The sequence below is a fragment of the Scyliorhinus torazame genome, chromosome 1 (assembly GCF_047496885.1).
Source record: "Scyliorhinus torazame isolate Kashiwa2021f chromosome 1, sScyTor2.1, whole genome shotgun sequence".
NCBI classification, from domain to species: Eukaryota; Metazoa; Chordata; class Chondrichthyes; order Carcharhiniformes; family Scyliorhinidae; genus Scyliorhinus; species Scyliorhinus torazame.
The window spans coordinates 314,343,586-314,360,688 of record NC_092707.1 but is presented as its reverse complement, the minus strand read 5'-3'; the positions used below and the strand labels follow the sequence as shown (position 1 = coordinate 314,360,688).

The following is a 17,103-nucleotide window of genomic DNA, read 5'->3' as shown; positions in this document are numbered from 1 at the left end:
CTACAATAGCCAAGGAGGTTCGTCATTGGCTGGGTATGGTGAATTATTGTCGGCAGTGGATACCAAACATCGCTGTCTATACAAAGCTGCTGACACCTTACACTAGTGAAGAGGGGAACTTTACTCTCACCACCAAGGCACTCAAGGCCTTCCGTTGCCTGAAGCAGGCCTTGTTACAAGCACCGGCCCTCGGGAGGCCCTTGTACGACCGACCATTCCAGATATACTGTACTGTTCTGGAAGGATGTTCAACAGCGGGACTCACCCAGCAACATGGGGACAAGCACCGGCCCGTAGCATATTACTCTTCCAAACTCGACCCAGTGGCGTTGGGCCACCCTGTTTGCACCCAGATCTTGGCAGCGATATACAATAGTTTGCAGGCTGCTGCCAATATCACTCTCCAACAGGATATTACGGTGTATAGCTCCCACTCTGTAATCGCACTATTGGGGCAACTGCAGACTCAGCATCTTACCGCAGCTCATCAGAATAGGTATGAGATATACCTTTTGAACAATCCACGTCTGACATTTAAATATTGTACCACTATCAATCCAGCCTGTTTTCTTAGCGGTCCCCCTGTCCACGAGGACGCACCTGGTCACGACTGTTTAGCCTTGATTCAGGAAACTACAACAATAAGGGACGATCTGAGTGATATTCAGTTAGAACAACCTGACATGATTATGTATGTTGATGGCAGTGCATTAGTAAGCCCCACTGGCCGGAGACTGACCGGTTATGCAATCGTAGAACAGGATGGTCTGATTCTAGAAGCGGCAGCTTTCCAGACCCCTTATACAGCTCAACAAGCCGAACTTTTTGCCCTCACCCGTGCATGTATACTTGGGGGAGATCGTCGGGTAAATATTTACACTGACTCCCGATATGCTTTCGGGGTAGTTCATGACTTCGGACAACTCTGGAAGAATAGGGGATTCCTTACCTCGGCAGGCACAGAAATATCCCACCGGGGTTTAGTTAATGACCTACTGCAGGCCCTCCTTATGCCCACGCAGATTTCCGTTATTAAATGCGCTGCCCACACAAATGGTAAGACCCCAGTTGACGTTGGTAATGAACAAGCAGATTGTGCAGCGCGGACAGCCGCGCAAATTCAGCAAGTGATGGTGCCTAAAATATTAAGTCAGACTAAACGATCTACTATAAATATGTCTGCTTCTGACAAGTCAATGCCAACCATCCAAGACGTCATAAGGTTACAGGAGGACGCTCCTGAGAGTGATAAACAAATGTGGAAACGGTTAGGTTGTACATATGATTCTGTTTCCTCTTTATGGACCACGCCAGCACATCAGACTTGTATGTCTGATGTACTGGCTTTATGGGTCATTGAATGTGTACACTTTGCAACTCATTGTGGGGCTCGAGGGACTAGTGATTTGTTGCTGGACACTTGGTGGCACCCTAAAATGCAGGGGTTGGCCCAGAGTATCAGTAATCGGTGTTTGATTTGTCAGCAATATAACACCGGAAAAGGTATCCCTTGTGGGATGGGGCAAACCCCGTTGCCCAGTGGTCCCTTTCAGACGCTCCAAATGGATTACATTGAGTTGGAAAGGTGTCAATGTTATAAATATGTTTTGGTCATTGTGGATGTGTTCAGCAGATGGGTCGAGGCGTATCCGACTATCGATAATAAAGCTGCTACTGTGGTTAAAGTCTTCTTGCGGGAAATCATTCCCCGGTACAGTATACCAGCTCAGTTAAGTTCTGATAATGGGCCTCATTTGCTTGGACAGATTAACCTGCCTCCCTTCTCCAGTGCTATTTTCCAGGTGTGGAGCATGATGGAGTGGCTACGCACCGTCTGTGTGATATTTGGCCTCACTTCGCTTGGAGTGTTATTGGCGATGGACATGGAAAAGGGGAATATTATTTATATTTGTAACCCCAACCAATCTACAAGGATACATCACCTATGCAAAGGTGATGTTCTTCGCTGCCCCCATATACGAGGACATGGTATTGACTCATGGAAGGTCGTCAAAGTTAAGGAGAATGCAGGACTCATGAAGCAATTGCACCGGTCCCGGCAATGGGAAGGGAATATTATATGGACATTGCCTTGTTTTTGGAATACATGTAAATTTGATTTTGGATGTGTTAAGATTGGTGCGATAAAGGTAACATCAGGCCGTCAGGAGAGCGTAGGAAGAGGCTATGAGAAAGAGAGAGGGACTAGAGAGAGGACGGGGCATGTGAGAAGGGAAGTACAGCTAGAATGTAGGTTACCGGAAGATACACTTAAGTTAGTTAAAGGCCAAACTGAGGAAAACCTGGGTAGCATGAATCTCTTCTACCAGATTTACCACCGCTTGTATGGCCACGGACGGGTTGTCTGCTACCCGAACCCCGCAGCAGTGTCTAGGTTATTTTCTGTTTCACCACTTTGGGGCACTCCCCAAACGGTGGTTCATTGTCAGCATTCCGAGCCACTGCCCGAGCAAGTCACTCTTCCTTACGATCCGGGTTCAGCACCACCGGCTATTTGCCTTCCCCTTCCTCGGGATAATTCCCATTCACAGTTATGATAGGCTGCAATGGTGAAGGGCGTATATACCTAGCCACTTCACTCCCAATAGGGATTCCCGGTCGTACGAGAATTGTTTCAGCAGTGAAGGATACGGCTGTTTGCTGGTAGAGGTGGAAACGAATATAACATGTCTGTTCCCCACCTGTACGGACAGGAGGTGCCATATCACCCAGGCGCCTGGCCAATGAGTTTGTTACAACACCACTTGCGTTCCATTGAACGCCGGCCTCCAGCTCCTTTGTGGCTGGGCGAATGTCTCTCATATCACTGTTGGGACTAGGGCTTTCCGCATTGCTAGGCGGCCCGAATGGGCGTTTCGAAGCTGGATAAACTGGGCTACTGGGGGATCCTTACGAAACCGATATACTGATTGTGATGCTAGCCTGCACACAGAGCAAGGATACTACTTTTTATTTAATGGCACAGCGACCAACGTTTTGTCACCCCCATTTCCCCGCCAAATTGCTATAGGGTCTCAGGTCCTTACCACAGTCCCCTGACCTTCGGCGTGGAAGCTGCATAATCAGTCAGCACGCCGGGCAGTCTCTGCTGAATTTTGCAAGAACTGGAAAAAACCTCAGGTTCTCGCACCCAACCGGGGCCACTCAGCCGGATGGGGGATTCTGAGCGTCTTGACACTGGGAGGTGTGGGGGGTTCCTTGGCTGTCAGCAATAGGAATTATTTTATTTGTGGCCTTACCATCTTGGGAAATGAAACCTTGGGAGCCCTCGAGGCAATAACCAAGGAATTGTCTCAGCTACGGTTGTTTGCAATGCAGAACCGGTGTGCTCGACTATCTTCTGGCCCGTGAGGGTGGGGTATGCGCCATAGTGCAGGGCAAGTGTATCATGGGAGTTCGGGACTTGACCGCTAACATCATTAAATTAATGGATCACATACGGGATCACCTGGACGGAATGCAGGATCCTGGCTCTTGGGGTAACTGGGGATTTGGGGGTTGGAAGGACTGGTTGATAAATATGGCCATGTATTTAGTGGTGGCTATCGGCTGCATCTTTGTGGGCCTAGCCATCCTTAAATGTGTGATGGGTAGAATGCGGGGTGCACTGGAACAGATCAACGCCCCTAAAATCTTAACTGTTAAAATCCATGAGGGTGCAGCAGATGAGGGGGGGGGGGGCTAAGCCAGGAATTGGAAATGCAGCGACGGATCTTTTTAGATGAGGAACCGTAGCTATGGATTGGATAGTTCGGTTATCATGGAATGATAAAAGGAGGGAATGACGAATGTGATATAAAATAGTTACTTTAGAGATATTAGTTAATGTAATGTAGAGGTAGGCCAGTTTAATTCTGGTGAGTTCACAGACAAAGGATTTCAGACCGCATGGAAAAGCAGGAAGAGGTGTGTCCACCAAAGCAGCAGAAAAGGATGCTGGGTAATAGGGGCCAGAGGAAAGGATTGGAAGTGAGCCAATCAGAATAGATCAACAGGTCAGGAGGGATATAGGATGACCTATGGGCATCGTGTATGTGAAACTTGATGCCATTTGAATGTATCAGTACAGATTCCTTTGTTCCATATCCTCACTTGATTCCAGAAGTCCATGGAGCAGAATATGCTTCGTGCTCCTGAGAATTGAGGAACGCTTGCAAGCTAAATAAAATAACTAATGCTGTACCTGCAAATCCATCTCGACTTTTATTGAGGCCAGACTGACGGGTAAAGAAACTTGGGATTCTACACCCTGTGCAGCTCTCTAGCTCTTTGGAAGTAGCGTTCCAGAATATTGATGCCTTCAAGTCCGACCACATGGCACCCTCGTGGACATCGGAGGTGCGGCCATCACCCGGCCCGGGCGTGTCACAAGGCTGTGCCGCGCGGCAGCCCGCCAACTCCGGGGGGCCCTACTGCTACTTCTGAGGCCATGGCCAGCACCCCAGACAGCGTTGTCCTACTCGGAACGCGACCTGCAATGAGTGCGGTAAGAAGGGACATTTTGCCAAGGTCTGTCAGGCCCGACCTCAAGCTCCCAGACCCAAAGTCTGCCAGGCCCGACCAGCGGCTCACAGGTCCCGCAGTGTGGCATCTTCCCTGCCGGGACCACCCCCCTTTTGACGCGTTATCCGCCTCGTGCAGCCAGTGGGGGCCGCCATCTTCGATGCCGCCCGCCACGTGCGACTCATGGAGGCCGCCATTTTGGGACCACCCCGCTACCACCGATCAGACCAGCCAGTCCCAGCCCCATCACCTCAAGAACTCCATGATGGCCGTCTGGGTCAATGGGCACGAGACGACCTGTCTGTTCGACTCCGGGAGCACGGATATAGCTTCATTCATCCGGATACGGTAAGGTGCTGCTCCCTTCGGATTTTTCCCGTGTCCCAGACTATCTCCCTAGCTTCCGGATCACACGCCGTTCAGGTCCGGGGCTACTGTGTCACAAACCTTGTGGTGCAGGGCGTAGAGTACGCTAACTTCAAACTCTACATCCTCCCCCATCTCTGCGCTGCCCTGTTACTAGGACTGGACTTCCAGTGTAACCTCCGAAGCCTGACTGCGACGTTCGGTGGACCCCTGCCCCCTCTCACCGTCTGTAGCCTCGCGACCCTTAAGATCGCTCCTCCCTCGCTATTCGCTAACCTCCCCCCCGACTGTAAGCCCGTCGCCACCAGGAGCAGACGATACAGTGCCCGGGACAAGGCCTTCATCAGGTCGGAGGTCCAGCGACTCCTGCGGGAAGGGATCATTGAGGCCAGTAACAGCCCCTGGAGAGCCAAGTGGTGGTCGTCAGGACTGGGGAGAAACACCAGATGGCCGTTGAATAGTCAGACGATCAACTGGTACACGCAGCTATATGCGTACCCTCTTCCCCGCATATCTGACATGGTCAACCAGATTGCGCAGTATCGGGTCTTCTCCACAGCAGACTTGAAGTCCGCGTACCACCAGCTTCCTATCTGCCCGGAGGACTGCCAATACACTGCCTTCGAGGCAGATGGCCGCCTCTACTACTTTCTCCGGGTCCCCTTCTGCGTCACCAATGGGGTCTCAGTCTTCCAGCGAGTGATGGACCGAATGGTTGCCCAGTACGGGCTGCGGGCCACGTTCCCGTATCTGGATAATGTCACCATCTGCGGCCATGACCAGCAGGACCACGACGCTAACCTCCAGAAATTCCTCCACACCACCCAGCTCCTTAATTTAACCTACAAGGAGAAATGTGTTTTCCGCACAACTCGCCTAGCCATCCTTGGCTACGTCGTGGAAAACGGGGTCCTAGGGCCCAACCCCGACCGCATGCGCCCCCTTCTGCGACTTGCTCTCCCCCACTGCCCCAAGGCCCTGAAGAGATGCCTGGGGTTTTTCTCCTATTATGCCCAGTGGGTCCCCAATTATGCGGACAAGGCCCGCCCATTTATCAAGTCCACCATTTTCCCCCTGACGGCTGAGGCCTGTCTGGCCTTCAACCGTATCAAGGCAGATATTGCCAAGGCCACGATGCACGCAGTAGAAGAGTCCATCCCATTCCAGGTGGAGAGCGATGGGTCTGACTTTGCCCTGGCCGCTACCCTCAATCAGGCAGGCAGGCCCGTGGCTTTCTTCTCCCGTATCCTCCATGCCTCCGAAATTTGGCACTCCTCTGTCAAAAAGGAAGCACAAGCCATTGTGGAAGCTGTGCGACATTGGAGGCATTACCTGGCCGGCAGGCAATTCACTCTCCTCACTGACCAAAGATCGGTTGCCTTCATGGTCAATAACACACAGCGGGGCAAGAACGACAAGATCTTGTGGAGAGTTCGATCCTCCACCTCCTAAAACTACTACATCTTGTATCAGCCTGGGAAACTCAATGAGCCCCCAGACGCCCTATCCCGCGGTACATGTGCCAGCGCACAAGTAGACCGACTTCAGGCCCTCCACAATGACCTCTGTCACCCGGCTCCTCCATTTTATCAAGGCCCGCAACCTGCTTTACTCCACCGAGGAGGTCAGGACCATGACCAGGCACTGCCAAGTCTGCACAGAGTGCAAACCGCACTTCTATCGGCCAGACAGAGCTCACCTGGTTAAGGCCTCCCGCCCCTTTGAACGCCTCAGTATCGATTTCAAAGGGCCCCTCCACTGACCGTAGCGTGTACTTCCTCAACATCGTTGACAAGTACTCCAGTTTTTCCTTTGCCATCCTATGTCCTGACATGGCCCCTGTCACCGTCATCAAGGCTCTGCACAGTCTCTTCATCTTGTTCGGTTTCCCCACCTATGTCCATAGTGATCGGGGCTCCTCTTTTACGAGTGATGAGCTGTGTCAGTTCCTGCTTAGCAAGGGCATTGCCTCAAGCAGGACGACCAGCTACAATCCCCGGGGAAACGGACAGTTAGAGAGGGAAAATGTGACGGTCTGGAAGGCCGTCCTTCTTGCCCTACGGTCTAGAAGTCTCCCATTCTCCCGCTGGCAGCAGGTCGTTCCCAATGCGCTCCACTCCATCCGGTCGCTTCGGTTGGCTCAGCTAACAACTTTCTCTGGGTGGCCGCATTGTTAATACCGCAAACCAAACAGTCGCGTAACATTTCTGACAAGGTCTCACCATAGTCACAGTACTCCGCAATCCTGCGTAGCCTGGATAGAAAATCGGCAAGGGATTCTCCAGGGGTCCTCTCAGCGGTATTAAACCGGTAACGCTGGACTATCGTGGACGGAGTTGGTTTAAAATGTTGCCCCACTATATTCACAAGTTCATCAAACGTTTTGGTGTCCGGCGCAGCTGGGTACGTAAGGCTCCTAATCACCCCAAACGTATGCGGTCAGCAATATGACCACCTGGCGCTCGTTTTCAGTGATATTGGTTGCCCGGAAATAGTAACACCTCCGTTGTGTGTACTGGTTCCAGCTTTCCAGCGCAGCATCAAAAACATCCAAACGTCCGTAGAGGTATAATAGAAAACAACTTCCAACCTGTATCCAACAAAAATCCAGTGAGGTGGCTTCAGCAGTGTAGACAGCTATTCACTTTAACCTTCGTCGCCAGTTTTGTGAGGGCCACGAAGAATCCAGCATGAGTTGTAAGGATACAAAATAATAACATTTATTTACAATTATATATATATATATATATATATATATATAACAGCAGCAACAACTTCCCTTGCTGCACACTCCTTCCTGCTGGTTCCTAAACTGGCCAGCTTTATTTATACTCTGAGTTTACTAATGGTTTCTCCGCCCCCCCCTCATTGGGGAAGCTCATACTCCCACAGGATTGTGCGATTGTCATTAGTCCCCAGCCAATGGTAAGTAGGCAGGTTATAACATATATAGTTGGCTGATTTGCGACCCTGCCCCCAGTGAGGGATCAGCAGCAGGCAGGCACACATCGCAGTGTATTAAAGCCACAATTTAGTTCGATAACTCGCTTTGTCTGTTATTGATGGTACATCACAGGGAATCACTGACAGCAACATTAGGAGTTTTACTTTAAATGCCCGTGTTAGTCGTCAAATGTTGCTGTCAGTTTTACACCGGAATAACATTGACAGTCTCGCAGTCATTATAACCACAAATTCCGGGCCGTAGTTTTTTTTTTTTCTATTCGGTCTACCTAACGTGTCCCTGTAATCATGGACCACGGTCCATGTCATGTTTTTTATATTTGTGCCTCTGTGAAGTTATGGTTCTCTACTCGATCTGCCCGATGGAGAAACAAATAAATATCATTCATTGCGGCAGGTACCTTGTCAAACACATTCCTGTAAATAATGTACCGCTGCTCATCGGGTCCCTGGTCAGGACAGCCCACCTCCCCAGTCTCCGTCTTGATGTGTGCCCGGATGCGGCAGAGCAGGTTTCGGTTGGCCACACTGGGAATAGGGGGAAATGCCTGACGCTTCCCCAGAGCCGCTGTTGACAGCGCTTCGGCCGCCATTCGAGTTTCCTCCACCCCGTGGCTGGCTGTGTCCAGATGGTCAGTCTGCGGCCTGCCCCAGGAGGCCCCAGACTCTCATACTCTCGCCTTCACATTCCCGGCTCCACATTCGGCCCCGCAGCCTTCTCTCTACTTCCCCTCTCCGCCCAGGCGGAGTCTTTCCAGCATTTTCTTCCACCGTTTCCATGGTCACCGGTTGCCAAGGAACCGCGCAACGGCCTCCGGGAAATGTAGTCTCAGGTTTGACGGGTCTTTGGGGGAATTTAAATAGTTTACTTTCATGATCGGGTTGAGTTGACTTTTATTCAACTGTAGCCAGTGTACTTATTGACAAAACGTACTTGAACAACACTTTAGGTTACATTTTACGCCATTGTAGTTGCCCGAGGCGAGAGGCCCACAATGCAATGCGACTGCAACAGGCTGCCTTGATCCTAAATACAATTATTTAAATTTAAAGTAGCGATTTAACGTGCGAACACTTTGAAAAAGCTTTTCATTTTATTGTTGCTCAGAAAAACAGATAATATTTTGAAAAATATATCCAAATTGAAAACGGAGTTTCTTAGACACCAACCCCTGCTGCCGATTTAGGAAAACCCCGTGTCTGGGCCATTAGGACCTCTTTCAATGCTGACCTTTTCGGGCGAGGATTGGGTGGGTTTCAGCTCCGGCTTCACAGACATTTTAACATCATTATCCACAATAAATCCCACTTTTTAACTAAATTATTGGCTCCTTCTTTCAGGTGGATAGGATCTGAAAATGCAGATCTTTGTGAAAACCCTCACGGGAAAAACGATAACCCTCGAGGTGAGTTAAGCGCCGGGCCCCCTGGAGGGGGAAGAGGGCCCGGGGCCCCCTGGAGGGGGAAGAGGCGCCGGGACCGCCGGGAGGGGGAAGAGGGCCCGGGGCCGCCGGGAGGGGGAAGAGGGCCCGGGGCCGCCGGGAGGGGGAAGAGGGCCCGGGGCCCCCTGGGGGGGGAAGAGGCGCCGGGACCGCCGGGAGGGGGAAGAGGGCCCGGGGCCGCCGGGAGGGGGAAGAGGGCCCGGGGCCGCCGGGAGGGGGAAGAGGGCCCGGGGCCGCCGGGAGGGGGAAGAGGGCCCGGGGCCGCCGGGAGGGGGAAGAGGGCCCGGGGCCGCCGGGAGGGGGAAGAGGGCCCGGGGCCCCCTGGAGGGGGAAGAGGGCCCGGGGCCGCCGGGAGGGGGAAGAGGGCCCGGGGCCGCCGGGAGGGGGAAGAGGGCCCGGGGCCGCCGGGAGGGGGAAGAGGGCCCGGGGCCCCCTGGAGGGGGAAGAGGGCCCGGGGCCGCCGGGAGGGGGAAGAGGCGCCGGCCCGGGGCCCCCGCGAGGGGGAAGAGGCGCCGGCCCGGGGCCCCCGCGAGGGGGGAGATGCTCTCCCACTTTATGCGAACCCGAATACCCCAATTACTTGGAGGTTTTTAACGCAGTGGTAGCGAATTTATTGCCATTTTCTTGTCCGTCGTTACGGCTGTTTTTCCGCGAAACACGGCCCGGGGTTTGCTGGCGCTTCTCGCACGCACGCGCGGTTTTACAGGAAATCATGATTGCTGATGGTCTAAAACTTCTTCGGATGAAGTCGCGCCTTCATAAATGGATGAGTGAATACTTCTAACGTTGAAAATTTTGTAACGGTTATTGTGTTATGTATTGCTTTGATGTCCGAAAATACTTGTACACCATTAAATATTTTCTTGGTCTGGGTTTTATTCCAGGTTGAGCCCTCAGATACTATTGAAAATGTAAAGGCTAAGATTCAGGACAAAGAAGGTACGGTATGGTTTTGATTCTGAAATTTAATTTTCATTGACTTGAAAAAGCTGACCCATTAGCCTTCCAAGACCTCAAGATAAGCAGGCAACGTTTGGAGTGTGGTTTGAACATTGTGGGTGTGATTTGCATTCTTTTGATGATTTCTTGATCGTGGCCATGTTGATAAGCAACATACAAACACTTTTAAAAGTATTTGTGTTGAGTAGAGACAATGGACTCCCAGGACCAGTCTAACTGGTGCATGTTATGATAATCATAATCTTTAGTAGTGTCACAAGTAGGCTTACATTAACACTGCAAATGTACGAACTTATGAAATCAGAGCAAAAGTAAGGCATTTGGCAACTTGAGTCTGCCGTGCCTTTTGATAAGATGGCTGGTCTGCTTTTTTCCATTCACCTTTTATAAGCACCACTTTTCACCTGGACAAAATTCTGGAGCTGAGAAATTCCCGTTATGGTGTTACTGCTGCTTGTTTGTGTTGAGCGTTGTGCTTGGTAACTCCATGGTGATCTCATGGATTTGCATAGAAAGGGCAGATATTTGACATTTTTTAAAATGAAAGTGCTTACACTGGATTTATCACCACCTTTGATCTGAAAATAAGAATTTGCACGCAGCAAACTTCTACAAACGTCAATGGCATAAATGACCAGTTCATCTGCTTTTGTGATATTAGTTGACTAGTAAATAGAGCATTGAGATGTTTTGTAAACTCCAGAAAGCAGCAAGGGGAAGGCCAGGTCTACATGTTTGATTACAAATTTGCTTTATACGTACGTTCAAGGCTCACGTGCATCACTTTCCACCGTGGTAAAGTTCTGGCAATTAAAGTTGTATGCTAAAGCCACTTACATGGTTGACTTCAATTCATGGAAATGAAGTCCATGGGCCTGAGCTGTTCAAATGTGCTCCATTCCTTTATTGTCTAGGGTTTCAGTTTTTCTGGCTAATGTAGCATCATTAATTAATTCAGCGAAGGTAAAGCGCAAGGGGGCGGTTTATGAGTATGGAGAGAAGGCGAGTCGGATGCTGGCACATCAGCTTCATAAGAGAGAGGCAGCGAGGGAGATTGGTGGGGTTAGGGATAGAGGGGGGAATACGGTGCGGAGCGCGGTGAGAATAAACGAGGTATTGAGGAACTTCTATGGGGGTCTGTACAGATCTGAGCCCCCAGCGGGGGAGGTGGGGATGCGACGATTCCTAGATCAGCTGAGGTTCCCGAGGGTGGAGGAGGAGTAGGTGGCTGGTTTGGGGGCACCGATTGGGCTGGAGGAACTGGTTAAAAGGATTGGGGAACATGTAGGCGGGGTAGGCCCCGGGGCCGGATGGGTTCCCGGTTGAATTTTATAGGAAATACGTGGGCCCGTTGCTCGTGAGGACTTTTAATAAGGCGAGGGAGGAGGGGACCTGGCCCCTGACACTGTCCAGGGCACTGATTTCTTTGATCTTGAAGCGGGACAAGGATCCATTGCAATGTGGGTCGTATAGACCGATCTCGCTCCTCAATGTTGACGCTAAGTTACTGGCGAAGGTGCTGGCTACGAGGATTGAGGACTGTGTCCCGGGGGTGATTCATGAGGACCAGACGGGATTCGTGAAGGGTAGGCAGCTAAATACAAATGTGCGGAGGCTCCTCAATGTGATTATGAGGGTGAAGCGGAGGTAGTGGCAGCTATGGACGCGGAGAAGGCCTTTGATCGGGTGGAGTGGGAGTATCTTTGGGAAGTGTTGCGGAGGTTGGGTCCGGGGAGGGGTTCATTAGTTGGGTCAGACTGCTATATAAAGCCCCGATGGCGAGTGTGGCTACGAACCGGCGGAGGTCAGAGTACTTTCGGCTTTACCGGGGGGCGAGACAGGGGTGCCCCTTATCCCCCTTGTTGTTTGCACTGGCAATAGCCGAATTTGTGTGGCTATTATTGGGCAGCCAATGTGGCGATGATCTGTAAGTGGGTAATGGAGGGAGAGGGGGCGGCGTGGAAGAGATTAGAGGTGGCGTCCTATGTGGGCACCCGCCTGAGGGCGCTGGTGACGGCACCGCTGCCGCTCTCGCCGACAGGTTACACCACAAGTCCGGTGGTGGCGGCGACGCTGAATATTTGGGGGCAGTGGAGGCGAGGTGGGGGCCTCGGTTTGGTCCCCGATTCGGGAGAACCATCGGTTCGACCCGGGAAGGATGGATGGGGGGTTTCTGAGCTGGAATCGGGCAGGGATTAGAAGAATGGGGGACCTGTTCATCGATGGGACATTTGCGAGCCTAGGGGCGTTGGAGGAGAAGTTTGGGCTACCCCCCAGGAACCGCTTTCAGGTACATGCAAGTAAGGGCGTTTGTGAGGCGGCAGGTGAGGGAATTCACGCTGCTTACAGCATGTAGGATTCAGGACAGAGTGATTTCGGGTGTATGGGTTGGAGAAGGCACGGTTTCGGCGATTTATCAGGAGCTGCAGGAAGAGGAGGAGGCCTCGGTGGAGGAGTTAAAGGGCAAGTGGGAGGAGGAGCTTGGGGAGGAGATAGATGGGGGTCTGTGGACTGATGCCCTGAGTAGGGTTAATTCTTCCTCCTCTTGCACCAGGCTCAGCCTAATACAGTTAAAGGTTACTCACAAAGCGCGTATGACAGGGACGAGGTTGAGTAGGTTCTTTGGAGTGGAGCACAGATGATGTGGGAGGTGCTCGGGGAGCCCGGCAAATCACGTCCATATGTTCTGGTCGTGCCCGGCACTGGATGGGTTTTGGAGGGGTTTTGCGAGGACTATGTCCAAGGTGGTGAATGTCCGGGTCAAGCCGAGCTGGGGATTAGCATTATTTGGGGTATCGGACGAGCCGGGAGTGCAGAAGGCGAAAGAGGCCGGTATTCTGGCTTTTGCGATCCTGGTAACCCGGCGGAGGATTTTGCTACCATGGAAGGATGCAAAGCCCCCTAGTGTGGAAGCTTGGATCAATGACATGGCAGGGTTCATCAAGCTGGAGAGGATAAAGTTTGCCTTGCGAGGGTCTGTGCAGGGGTTCCTCAGGCGGTGGCAATCGTTCCTAGACTACCTCGCGGTGCGTTAGGAGGTCAGCAGCAGCAACCCGGGGGGGTGGTGTTTGGGTCGAGGTGTTTTTTTTTTTCCTATTTGTGCTTTTTATTGTTATATGGGGGGTTACTGTATATGGCGGAAATCCAATGTATAATTTCTACTTGTGCTCTTGTTGCTTTTTTTTTGTTTTGGGGAGGGGGGGGGGGGGGTTGTTGAAAATTTGTTGAAAAACTTGAATACATTTTTTTTTAAATAAAAAAATTCCGAGAAGGTGAGACTGGTTTAGTTAAACCCACCCCTTTGTAATTTCAATACAGGTATTCCCCCTGATCAGCAGCGACTGATCTTTGCTGGAAAACAGTTGGAGGACGGCCGTACACTCTCTGATTACAACATCCAAAAGGTATGTTTACTTTCATTTTTCTTGTGTTTGAACTTTGTTAGTCTCCTGAACTTTATTCTTATAGTAATGCTTTTTATACACCAGAACAAATGGAAGTTTGAAATTTGTAAAAGTAACTTGATGTCCTTCCAATAGGAGTCAACTTTGCACCTTGTATTGAGACTCCGTGGTGGTGCCAAGAAGAGGAAGAAGAAGTCTTACACCACACCAAAGAAAAACCAGCATAAGAGGAAGAAGGTCAAGCTTGCTGTCCTTAAATATTACAAGGTAATAGTTTGGCCAGGTTGCTGAGTTGACATTCTACGCACTGTTGAATTGGTAGGAAACTTGCTTTAAATCCTTGATCAATGTCGCTGTTGCAAGCTGTGAAAGATTGGTGTTCTCCCCCTGAAGAGGTGGCAAAGAAAATTTGAGGGAAGGGCTGTGGATGTAGTTTATATGGACTTTAGTAAGGCATTTGGCAAGGTCCCACATGGCAGACTGGTGCAAATCTACTCACATAGGATTCGGGGTGGGCTGGCTAGATGGATACAGAACTGGCTTGGTTATAGATGACAGACTAGTATAGGAAGGGCGTGTTTCAGAATGGAGATCTGTAGCTAGTGGTATTCCGCAGGAATGAGTGCTAGGACCTATCATAGAATTTACAGTGCAGAAGGAGGCCATTCGGCCCATTGAGTCTGCGCCGGCTCTTGGAAAGAGCACCCTACCCAAGGTCAACACCTCCACCCTATCCCCATAACCCAGTAACCCCACCCAACACTAAGGGCAATTTTGGACACTGAGGGCAATCTATCATGGCCAATCCACCTAACCTGCACATCTTTGGACTGGGAGGCAACCGGAGCACCCGGAGGAAACCCACGCACACACGGGGAGGACGTGCAGACTCCGCACAGACAGTGACCCAAGCCGGAATCGAACCTGGGACCCTGGAGCTGTGAAGCAATTGTGCTATCCACAATGCTACCGTGCTGCCCACTGACCTCTGTTGTTTATAGTAATCTTTATTGTCACAAGTCGGCTTACATTAACACTGCAATGAAGTGTCTGTGAAAAGCCCCTAGTCATCACATTCTGGCACCTGTTCGGGTTCACGGAGGGAGAATTTAGAATGTCCAAAAATTACCTAACAGTGCCTTTCAGGACTTGAAGGAAACTGAAGCACCCGGAGGAAACCCATGCAGAAACGGAGAACATGCAGGACTCCACACAATCTAACCTGTGAAGCAACAGTGCTGACCACGGTGCTGCCGTGCCATGATCTGGAGGAAAATATGGGTGGTCTGATTAGTAAATTTGCGAATGACACGAAGGTTGGTGGAGTTACTGATAGTGCCGAGGATTGTCAAAAGATACAACATGGATATAGACAGATTGGAGACTTGGTCACAGAAATGGCAAATGACGTTTAATCTGGACAAATGTGAGGTGATGCATTTTAGACGATTAAATCTAGGTATGAATTATACTATAAATGGCAGAACCCTTAGGAGCGGGATCTGGGCATGCAGGTCCACAGTTCCCTGAAAGTGGCAGCCCAGGTGGCCAAGGCATAGAGTTCATAGAATTTACAGTGCAGAAGGAGGCCATTCGGCCCATCGAGTCTGCACCGGCTCTTGGAAAGAGCACCCTACCCAAGGTCCACACCTCCACCTTATCCCCATAACCCAGTAACCCCACCCAACACTAAGGGCAATTTAGCATGGCCAATCCACCCTAACCTGCACATCTTTGGACTGGGAGGAAACCGGAGCACCCGGAGGAATGTGCAGACTCCACACAGACAGTGACCCAAGCCGGGAATCGAACCTGGGACCCTGGAGCTGTTAAGCAATTGTGCTATCCACAATGCTACCGTGCTGCCCCTCACATAGCAAGCATGCTATGCCTTGCCTTCATGGCATGGCATGCTTGCCTTCATCGGCCGGGGCATTGAGTGCAAGAGTTGGGAAATCATGTTGCAGCTGTATAAAGCCTTCGTTAGGCCGTATTTAGAGTATTGCGTGCAGTTCTGGTCATCATGTTATCAGAAGGACATGGAAGTTTTGGAGAGAGTGCAAAGAAGGTTCACCAGGATGCTGCCTCGTCTCGAGGATATTGGCTTTGAGAGGTTGAATAAAATAGGATTGTTTTTGCTGGAAGGACTGAGGCTATGGGGAGACCTGATAGAGGTATACAAAATTGAGTGGCATAGACTGGGTGGATTGTCAGAGGGCTTTTTCCAAGGGTTTTGTTTTTAGTTAGGGCATCATGAGTCGAAGGGCCTGTTCCTGTGCTGTACTTTGTTCTTAATATGGGGCAATGGCGGTGAAATAAAAATCCCCAACCTGTCTTGTGCCAAGTCAGTTCATCTAAATTGCTGCAGTGAAGTCCATTTGCAGCATTTGAAATATAACGTTCACTGTTTCCTTTCTATTCCTAATGCCAGTGTTATGCTTTGGCATGAATTAAATTCTACATTTAGTTTTATGTGGGGGAAAGGGGTGCAGGGGAGTACTCTGCTTATTAGAAGTGCAGTTAGACAGTCTGAATTCTGTTTATGTTGAATCCTTGTAACTACTGGAGACCAGTGTGGCTTATTTACATTGGATTTGGAGGCCCTCTTGCAGCTCTCTACTTGTCCAGAAGACAATCCTGTCAGTACTAAAGTTTTACACCGTGTGCTTATCAAAATAGTATAATTTACAGCTGGAAAACATTGGTTCTTGCAACTCAAGCATGCTAGCTGTGTTTCCTCAATACTTGAGGATGTTTTTGTGCTGCAAGATGAGGCTTTGCCCATCTCACACTGTCCAGTTGATTACATACTGATTTTTGACTGATAAATTCCTGTACACATTTAAGATGAAATTGAGTTTTTTTTTTTAAATTTTAGGTCGATGAATATGGAAAAATCTATCGTCTGCGGCGTGAATGTCCGTCTGAGGAGTGTGGTGCTGGTGTGTTCATGGCCAGTCACTTCAACAGGCAATACTGTGGGAAGTGTTGTCTGACATACTGCTTCAACAAGGCTGAAGATGCATAATTAAATGGATTATAATAAAATATGATGGAAAATGATTGGTGTTGAACTCTTTGAATTCCGTATTTTACCCCTTAAGGAGCTGTGTTTGGTGGGGTGGTATGACATGGAATCAAGTTACACATGTAGTAACAGGCCCAAGTTATTTTACCCAAGTGGCCAAACTTAAGCCTACCAAGTGCACATTAGTTGTTCCCTGGCTGAACTCATTCAGTACAAACTATTAAACCTACAACCATGCGAGATACATTGTTGTACCGTTTAATTAGTGGGTCTTTGCAGGAATGTTCTGAGAGAACAGAAGTTGAGGTAATTTGAATTAGCTGAATAATTGATGTACTTGTGCAGTGAGAATTGGAATGATAGAGTTTGCTAAGTTCGTGCAAATAGCATGGATAAGTTTGAGGGAAGAAAGGAA

The 17,103-nt window shown here is 50.1% G+C and overlaps 2 protein-coding genes across 2 annotated transcripts in view; one reads left to right on the top strand and one right to left on the bottom strand.

Moving 5' to 3' along the window:
- The window catches only part of LOC140424276 (clathrin heavy chain linker domain-containing protein 1-like), a 208,731-nt gene extending 200,053 nt beyond the window's left edge, over positions 1–8,678 (bottom strand). The window contains exon 1 of the mRNA XM_072507852.1: positions 8,256–8,678. Coding sequence (XP_072363953.1) covers positions 8,256–8,447 — 192 coding nt within the window. The 5' untranslated portion in view covers positions 8,448–8,678. The remainder of the gene's footprint in view (positions 1–8,255) is intronic.
- Positions 8,679–8,993: 315 nt separating this feature from the next.
- Positions 8,994–16,723, top strand: rps27a (ribosomal protein S27a). The gene is made up of 6 exons (XM_072507854.1): positions 8,994–9,104; positions 9,196–9,260; positions 10,181–10,235; positions 13,575–13,660; positions 13,796–13,927; positions 16,539–16,723. The coding sequence occupies exons 2-6, from the start codon at positions 9,213–9,215 to the stop codon at positions 16,686–16,688; spliced, it is 471 nt and encodes a 156-aa protein (XP_072363955.1). The 5' UTR covers positions 8,994–9,104; positions 9,196–9,212; the 3' UTR covers positions 16,689–16,723.
- The last annotated feature ends 380 nt before the right edge of the window (positions 16,724–17,103 follow it).

Excerpts from the sequence above, each read along its gene's own strand:
- rps27a (XM_072507854.1), top strand. The coding sequence starts at position 9,213 with ATGCAGATCTTTGTGAAAACCCTCACGGGAAAAACGATAACCCTCGAG. Across the intron at positions 9,261-10,180 it reads GAAAAACGATAACCCTCGAG|GTTGAGCCCTCAGATACTAT; the intron begins GTGAGTTAAGCG and ends GTTTTATTCCAG. Across the intron at positions 13,661-13,795 it reads CTGATTACAACATCCAAAAG|GAGTCAACTTTGCACCTTGT; the intron begins GTATGTTTACTT and ends TCCTTCCAATAG.